The 9665-nt window shown below is 40.5% G+C and overlaps 1 protein-coding gene across 1 annotated transcript; it reads left to right on the forward strand.

Annotated features, from left to right (window-relative positions):
* The first annotated feature begins 421 nt into the window (after positions 1 to 421).
* Positions 422 to 9612, forward strand: LOC125785565 (uncharacterized). The gene is made up of 2 exons (XM_049469230.1): positions 422 to 8312; positions 8776 to 9612. Exon 1 carries the CDS (start codon positions 1355 to 1357, stop codon positions 7685 to 7687), a length of 6333 nt encoding a protein of 2110 aa, XP_049325187.1. The 5' UTR covers positions 422 to 1354; the 3' UTR covers positions 7688 to 8312; positions 8776 to 9612.
* Positions 9613 to 9665: the final 53 nt, after the last annotated feature.

Consider the following 9665-nt stretch of genomic DNA (forward strand, 5'->3'; position numbering starts at 1 on the left):
CGTGTATATATTTCAAGCCTGAGGCTATGCTAACGCTATTGGTTAAGGTGTGAGATGAGTTTATCCACTTATAAATGTAATTTTATGGAACGGTGGAGATTTATTAAGCTGTATTTTGGATGTTTAAGACCTGTTTTGAATGTAATACTGTTAAAAGTAATGTTTTTTACTGAGTTCGGTTATGTAAGTGTATTTAAAAAAAAAAAGTTAAGAGTTATGTGAAACTCAGACACTGTTTTATGTAAACAGGCCAGTTTTTTTTGTTGGGTGAAATGGATTGGAAATGGATCTTCCCGAACACTCCTCGTGTCGTTCAGCTGCACACGGCCGGTGCAGTGCGCGGTGCTAGGATGGCGAGTTAAGCCCGAGGACCCAAGTGACTTCATTACACCTCATTCACATTTTCAAACACTTGATAGTGAACATTAAAGAAAATTTGTGGACTTTAAGATTATTTGAGTAAAAAGGACACTTTTATTTTACTTTATTTTTTTTTGAAAGAAAGGACACTCTACAAAGATACTGAAAAGGGTTAAATTTTAATTGGTTGGATTACTGTTATTTGATTTTGATAATTTCTAAGTGGTTTTGATATTCATTTATTGTTTTTGCTACAGAGAATTGTTATTTTTTTATTTCTGGTTGTTTGTTAAAGGGTATACTATTGGTGTAAAATAACCTAGAGGTTTAATTGGATAACAGTAATTATAATAATACTTACCTTTAATCAATAATCCATTAGACCTAGAAGAAAGAAATAATTAATTAGTTATAAAATACCTATAAATAGATTAAAATAATAAAATAATACTTACCTTAAACTGCATAAATACCTCTAAAATAGAGAACACAGGTGATTAGAGAAATAATAGTAATTAATATAATATTAAATATACAAATACTGAAATACAAAGGGTATACTTACCATTTTCATTGTTGACCAAGGTTATTGAAGGGTGAATTCTTTTGGAAACTGAGTAACTGAATTGTTTTTTATTTATTTATTTACAGAATTTATTTTGTTACATTGTTTTATTTACCTACTGGCATTGATTGACATTTTAATACACTTTATTGCTGCACAAATTCTGGTCTCATTTCTTCCATGTGTATTGCTCCTAGAGCGAACCTAACTGGTCCTAGAACTATCCTAATTATTTTATCAAGTAACACTCATTGTAGTGGTTGTGTAATTGGGTCTATATATCTGTGGTGCTACAGAACTTGGCGAGCCAGCCAGGAGCAATAAAACTGGAAGCAGTGAGACCAAATAATTAGAACACACACCTAAAAACTATATAAATAAGCTAAACAAAATCTAGATCTAAAATAACACTCAAAGTGTATACTCACCATGGAAATTGTAGAACAGGAAGAAGTTAATGTTGCTAACTCAGTTCTTGTTAGTGGGTTAACTGAGACAGAAACAGATACAGAACTAACTGACTATTTAGAGCAGCATGGCTACATTGCAAGGGTACTGCGTATTGATAACCCCACGTCAGCCTTTCACAAAAATGCAATAGTGGAGTTTAAAAGTTCTTTAGCTCTCGGTACTCTCAAACCCTTACTGCCATATACTTACCATAGTTCAAGGCAAAAAGATGTCTCCTACAAGATAACTGCTTTGGCAAGCGTATACATGCCTTCAGCCACAAAAACTGATGCAAACTGGTTCCTAGCCGAATTCCAAAAGCTAGCAGCACAAAGCAGGAAGCCGTTAACAGAACTTCTACAAGAGCGACTCCTTCTGTGTCGTGAAACAATGACATGTCAAGAAGATAACCAAACTGGCCGAATCCAAGATAGTTCCAGTTCATGGGAGGCAGAACCTACAAATCAAGTGTCACCAACGAATGCTCAGAGCTTCCCAGCGATTAACTCAGAGAGACGATCTGAACATAATGTGGTGCTCACACCAGAGGAATTGAACCCACCTGCTATTCAACGCGTTGTTGTTGAACATGTTGTAAGGAGTGGAGAAACTGCAGCACATGCAAATGCCCCAGTAAGGCTTAGAGTCTTTTCAGGGAAGAAACCCCATCCTAATAATGAGGTTGACTATGAGACATGGAGAAACAACGTTGAACTACTGTTGCAAGACCCTGCAGTGTCAGACTTGTGTCGATCCAGAAGAGTTCTTGATAGTCTTTTGCCTCCAGCAGCTAATCTAGTAAAGCATCTGAGTCCACAGGCTACTCCAAGAGCTTATCTAGACCTACTTGACTCAGCTTTCGCCACTGTTGAAGACGGTGATGAGCTCTTCGCAAGATTTCTGAATACTCTACAGGATGCTGGTGAAAAGCCGTCCGAATACCTCCAAAGGCTCTACATTGTTTTAAGTAAAGTGATCAAACAAGGCAGTCTACCCACCAGTGAGGAGAACAGGCACCTGTTACGCCAGTTTTGTCGTGGATGTTGGGATAATGGGTTACTTGCTGACCTCCAGCTGGAGCAGAAGAAGAATAACCCACCCTCATTTTCTGAGCTATTGTTCCATCTGCGTATGGAAGAAGATAAGCACATTGCCAAAGAGATGAGAATGAAAAAGCATCTTGGTAATGCAAAGTTTCGTGCCAGCTCCCATGCTGTCAGGGCTGAGACTTATGTTAGCCAAGAAGAAGAAACCCTTAGTGCTGAGGTTGACAGCCTAAGAAAACAAGTCAAAGACTTGCAAGGGCAACTTAAAGTGTCAAAGCCAAAGCCAAAATGCCCTGAGTACTCAGAAGGTGCTATTTTAGAGCTGAGACAACAAGTAGCCCACCTGCAGAGTCAAGTTGCCAACATGATGGTTCCAGAGCCACAGAAACCCATTGCAGTGCTGTCTGAAATGAGAAACAAGAAAAGAGACAGAACAGTGACACAAGAAACACAGACCAGTGCTACCAAAGAGTCCAGTCAAAGGCCGAGACCATGGTACTGTTTCTGCTGTGGAGAAGACGGACATACTGCTGTATCCTGTCCAGCTGATCCCAACCCTTCCTTAGTGGCTGCTAAAAAGAAGCAGTTAATTGAGAAGCAGCATGCTTGGGACCGTGAACACAATACAGTGAACCAGACAATCTCACAGAGAACTAAGAACCCTAATGTTACCAGGGCCAGTGTAAACAACCAAACTACTCAGACCAAAACATATGGTAACCTACCCAGAGGTCTAGTAGGGACCAAGTGTATTTCTGAAGTGGTCATCGATGGACAGAAATACAACTGCTTGCTTGACACAGGGTCACAGGTGACAACTGTTTCCAAATCATTTCATGAGACACATCAACCAACCCTGAGCTGTAAACCTATTGGTGATCTACTAGAAGTAGAAGCAGCTAATGGACAGCCCGTTCCATATTCAGGTTATGTAGAATTGAACATCACTTTTCCAAAAGAGTTTCTAGGTACAGCTGTGGAAATTCCTACCTTAGCATTAGTTGTTGCAGACATCAGCGAAGCAGCACGACCCACCTTGCTGATAGGAACCAATACTTTGGATGTCCTGTATGAGAAACATTTTGAGAAGAATCAGTTGAAACATCAGTCACCACATCATGGCTATAAAATGGTCCTGAAAACACTAGAAATGAGACATAAGCAAACTGAAAACTGCACAGTAGGCACGGTAAGGCTTCATAGTAATGCACCCAAAATCATTCCAGCAGGCCAGTGTTCTATTTTAGAAGGATCCGTGAACCACAGAGGTGCTGACCGATGGGTTGTTCTGGAGTCACCCTCAACAGCTTCTCTTCCTGGTGGTCTCATTGTGACCAACAGCCTGATTACTCTACCTGACAAGTTTCACGCTAAGCTGCCTGTGGTACTGAGGAACGAGACAGACCATGATATTACCCTAACTCCTAATCGAGTCCTTGCTGAATTGCATGCACTGCAACAAATCCTGCCCAGTGATGCATTGAATAAAAACTCCATTGACACCTCACCTATGACAGCTTCTGTCATAGATGCAAGTATCAAGTTTGACTTTGCTGATTCACCTGTCCCAGCTGAGTGGAGAGAAAGGATAGAGTGCAAACTGAGAGCTATGCCTGAAGTCTTTGCTCACCATGACCTGGACTTTGGACACACAAACCAAGTGAAACATCGCATCAAGTTGTCTGATGAAACTCCTTTCAAACAGCGAGCTAGACCAATACATCCTCAGGACTTTGATGCAGTAAAAAGACATCTAGAAGAGTTGTTAGAGTCTGGAGTAATCAGAGAGTCTGAATCCTCCTTTTCATCCCCTATTGTTGTAGTCAGGAAGAAGAACGGTGAAGTAAGACTCTGTGTAGATTACCGGAAACTCAATCTGCAAACTGTGAAAGATGCATATGCCCTACCTCATTTGGAGGAAACCTTTTCTGTGCTGACAGGATCCAAATGGTTCTCAGTTCTTGATCTGAAGTCAGGGTATTATCAGATTGAGCTAGAAGAAGCAGATAAACATAAAACAGCTTTTGTGTGCCCACTTGGATTCTGGGAATGGAATCGTATGCCGCAGGGGATCACTAACGCCCCAAGTACATTTCAAAGACTCATGGAGAAGTGTATGTCAGACCTCAACCTCCGAGAAGTCATTGTCTTTCTGGACGACCTCATTATCTTCTCAGAAACCTTAGAAGAGCATGAGGAGCGCCTTTTCAAAGTCCTCCAACAACTCAAGGAGTATGGTCTCAAACTATCCCCTGAGAAATGTAAATTTTTCCAGAAGTCCGTCCGATACCTTGGACACATTGTATCCAGTGATGGAGTGAAAACTGACCCAGAGAAAATTGCAGTCCTGAAGAACTGGCCGAGTCCCAAGAACCTCAAAGAACTCCGTTCCTTTTTAGGATTTGCAGGGTACTATCGAAGGTTCATCAGAGACTTCTCGAAGATAGTCAAACCGCTGAATGAGCTAACTGCTGGATATGCTCCTAAGAGGAAAGGATGCAAGCTGACCAAAAGTCAGAACCAGTACTACAAGCCAAAAGAACTGTTTGGAGACCGCTGGACGGAAAACTGTCAGGAAGCTTTTGACACTGTCATCGCTAAACTCACTTCAGCCCCTGTCCTGGGATTTGCCAACCCCAGTCTGCCATACATCTTGCACACCGACGCCAGCACCATTGGCCTTGGAGCTGCCTTATACCAGGAGCAGGACGGGCATCAACGTGTAATAGCATATGCCAGTCGTGGTCTTTCAAAAAGTGAAGCGCGATACCCAGCGCATAAGCTTGAATTCTTGGCCCTCAAGTGGGCTGTAACAGACAAATTTTCTGACTATCTATATGGCAATTCGTTCACAGTGATAACTGACAGCAATCCTCTGACGTACATCCTCACTTCAGCGAAGTTGGATGCTGCAAGCTACAGGTGGTTGTCAGCATTGTCCACATTTTCCTTTAAGTTGCAATATAGACCTGGAAAACATAACCTCGATGCAGATGCCCTCTCACGACATCCCATGAATACTAAAATTGATGACCCTTCTTCTCAGAAAGAACAAGACCGAATTAGACAGTTTACGCTGCAACACTTACCAGAGCTTACCACTAATGCAGAAGTGAGCACCGAAGTGGTCCAGGCAATCTGCGAAGCTCGGTTAGTATGCCAGCCATCCTTGAGTGCATCAGAAGTCGAACCCATTCCCTTAGTCGGATCCCTGTCTACTCATCCTGATTCTTTACCTGATGCTTTTGTGTTGGGCGAACACTTTGAAGGGTTTCCAGTCATCCCAATGATAACTGAAGTTGAGTTACAACAGAAACAGAGGTCAGACCCTGTTATCAGAGAAGTAATCTCATCTTTTGAAAGGGGAGAGGTGCCAACCCCATCTGCAAGAAGGGAGATGCCAAAACTTTCTCTGATGTGCCGAGAGTGGAATCGGTTACAAATGAAGGACGGAATTTTGTACAGAAGAAGACAACTAGGACAAGATGTCAATTTCCAGCTAGTTCTACCAGAAGAACTAAGAGAGATGGTAATGAAGAGCCTCCATGATGACATGGGCCACCTAGGGTTGGAGCGTACCCTAGATCTTTTAAGAGCACGCTTTTATTGGCCCCAAATGGCATCAGATGTGGAGAGGAAGCTAAAGACATGCAGTCGCTGTGTACTCAGGAAAGCACCAGCTGAAAGAGCCGCACCATTAGTTAACATCAAAGCAACAAGACCCCTAGAATTGGTGTGTATGGACTTCCTGTCATTAGAACCAGATCGCAGCAACACCAAAGACATCCTGGTGATCACAGATTATTTCACCAAATATGCTGTGGCAATACCTACTCCCAATCAGAAGGCCAGGACTGTGGCGAAGTGCTTATGGGAGAACTTCATAATCCATTATGGTGTTCCTGAAAAGCTGCACAGTGACCAAGGTCCTGACTTTGAGTCCAAAACGATCAAGGAGCTGTGTGAAGTCATGGGAATTCATAAAGTAAGGACTACACCATATCATCCACGTGGTAATCCGGTGGAACGATTCAATCGGACACTACTGAGCATGATTGGGACTTTGCAAGAGAAAGAGAAGTCGTGTTGGCGAGATTTTGTTAAGCCATTAGTACATGCTTATAACTGTACGAAGCATGACAGTACAGGGTTTACCCCTTACGAGCTAATGTTCGGAAGGAAACCAAGACTGCCAATTGACCTCGCTTTCAACATCTCTGTGAACAAGCAACATGAGAAGACTCACTCTCAGTATGTGAGCCATCTGAGAACTCAACTGGAAGAGAGCTATAGATTGGCTACCGAGAATGCTGCAAAATCTGCTGAAAGAAACAAGGCACGATTTGACAAAAGAGTCACTGAATCAACCCTAGAGAAGGGTGATCGTGTGTTAGTGAGGAATGTGAAACTGAGGGGAAAACATAAATTGTCAGATAAATGGGAATCTGTTGTGTATGTTGTTGTGGGCAGAGCAGGAGAACTCCCAGTGTACACAGTAAAGCCTGAGAACAAGGCTGGGCCCCTACGTACATTGCACAGAGATTTGCTCCGACCGTGCAACTTCCTATCACCAGAAGAAGCTGACCTTCCTATTTCTAAGGTTAGGAGACCAAGAACAAGACAGATGTCACCCAAAGAGAATTCAGAAGAGTCTGATTCTAACTCTGATTCTGATGACTACCCAATCTACTATTCTTCAGTTCCCTTAAGGCTTGAACCTGTTGAAATTGTTCAGATCCATGAGGATGAAAGAATACCAGTTGACTCTAACTTCAGAATCCAGCTTGAACCAGCTGTAAAGAACCCGTCTGCTGAACCTGAGATTCCTGAAAGAGAAAACTTACCTGAGAAGATCCCTGTAAAAGAAAACCTACCTGAAAGATTAGCAGAAAATGAATACTTACCTACAGACCATGTCGACGATCCAGCTCTAAATTCTGAAATGCTGCATTCTGCTACACCTGCTGAAGAGGTACCAGAAAATGCAGAACACCTACAGCCTTCCACAGAGGAATCTGAGGATGAAGAAACTCCAGCATCAGTGAGACGCTCCACAAGACACAGAGAAAAAGCCAAGAGACTAACCTATCCAGAGCTAGGCAATCCTCTGATATCCATTGTCCAGTCCCTATTCCAAGGTATGACTACAGCCCTCACTCAGTCTCTTATAGAAGCTGCCTCTATGGAATATGCCAATCCTGCTGTGAGACATCCCACTAGTCCAATGCACAGGGATGTGCATGCAGTTAAAGACGGGAGGGTGTAACCCAGGTCTTAAATGGGTCACAAAGACAGATAAATTAGATAACTGCAGAAAGTAAATAATGAATATATATTTTTATTATTTCTTTAATTATTCTGAAACAGTATAAATTAATTAATAGAAAAAAAGAAAACTCCCAAACAGTGTTTAAAATGAAAAGGAAATCGTTTTTATTTATTTTAGATAATAAATGAAATAAAACTTTTAGGCGCTAAACAGCAGCCAATCAGTTCTTCAGATGATCCAAGGTGCTAAACAGCAGCCAATCATAATAATCCTCTAAGAGACAGAGGCGGAGCCTGTTGGTTAGTGGACGTCAATCCCTGGCTGTTTTACCCAGAAAGTTCTGCGGGAGGAGAAGAGACAGGTCATGCAAGAAGTTCTCTGCTTAAAGTATTAAAAAAAAATACTAGAAAACGCTAGAATTCAGCATTGTGGTTAGTGAGTAAATCACTACCAAGCTGACCGCTGTTAGAGTTGAGGCTGCAGAGTGGAGAAAGGGGGAAAGGCTCACTTATTGTGCCTCGTGAAACTTTGCCAGTTACACGCTCCGGTAATCTCCAGGTGGAGGTAGAACCTGGTGTCCATGTGCCCTGGGGTGGTGTGTGAAAACCTTGGATAGGATTCGGTGAGTTTAGAGTATATTTAAACATGTTTTCTGACCAAATTGCCGAATAAATAGAGGAATAAAATAGCGCTAATTAGCCTAGCGGCTAACGCGTTTTGTTATGCTAAGCTAGCCCATTGAATCTAGCCTGTGATAAGCTAATGCTAAGCTAATTTAGCCTACGCTAAGCTAATGTGTTGAATTTAGCTTATTAAGCTTATGCTAAGCTAACCCTCGTGTATATATTTCAAGCCTGAGGCTATGCTAACGCTATTGGTTAAGGTGTGAGATGAGTTTATCCACTTATAAATGTAATTTTATGGAACGGTGGAGATTTATTAAGCTGTATTTTGGATGTTTAAGACCTGTTTTGAATGTAATACTGTTAAAAGTAATGTTTTTTACTGAGTTCGGTTATGTAAGTGTATTTAAAAAAAAAAAGTTAAGAGTTATGTGAAACTCAGACACTGTTTTATGTAAACAGGCCAGTTTTTTTTGTTGGGTGAAATGGATTGGAAATGGATCTTCCCGAACACTCCTCGTGTCGTTCAGCTGCACACGGCCGGTGCAGTGCGCGGTGCTAGGATGGCGAGTTAAGCCCGAGGACCCAAGTGACTTCATTACACCTCATTCACATTTTCAAACACTTGATAGTGAACATTAAAGAAAATTTGTGGACTTTAAGATTATTTGAGTAAAAAGGACACTTTTATTTTACTTTATTTTTTTTTGAAAGAAAGGACACTCTACAAAGATACTGAAAAGGGTTAAATTTTAATTGGTTGGATTACTGTTATTTGATTTTGATAATTTCTAAGTGGTTTTGATATTCATTTATTGTTTTTGCTACAGAGAATTGTTATTTTTTTATTTCTGGTTGTTTGTTAAAGGGTATACTATTGGTGTAAAATAACCTAGAGGTTTAATTGGATAACAGTAATTATAATAATACTTACCTTTAATCAATAATCCATTAGACCTAGAAGAAAGAAATAATTAATTAGTTATAAAATACCTATAAATAGATTAAAATAATAAAATAATACTTACCTTAAACTGCATAAATACCTCTAAAATAGAGAACACAGGTGATTAGAGAAATAATAGTAATTAATATAATATTAAATATACAAATACTGAAATACAAAGGGTATACTTACCATTTTCATTGTTGACCAAGGTTATTGAAGGGTGAATTCTTTTGGAAACTGAGTAACTGAATTGTTTTTTATTTATTTATTTACAGAATTTATTTTGTTACATTGTTTTATTTACCTACTGGCATTGATTGACATTTTAATACACTTTATTGCTGCACAAATTCTGGTCTCATTTCTTCCATGTGTATTGCTCCTAGAGCGAACCTAACTGGTC

Source organism: Astyanax mexicanus, chromosome 21, assembly GCF_023375975.1.
Source record: "Astyanax mexicanus isolate ESR-SI-001 chromosome 21, AstMex3_surface, whole genome shotgun sequence".
NCBI lineage: Eukaryota > Metazoa > Chordata > Actinopteri > Characiformes > Acestrorhamphidae > Astyanax > Astyanax mexicanus.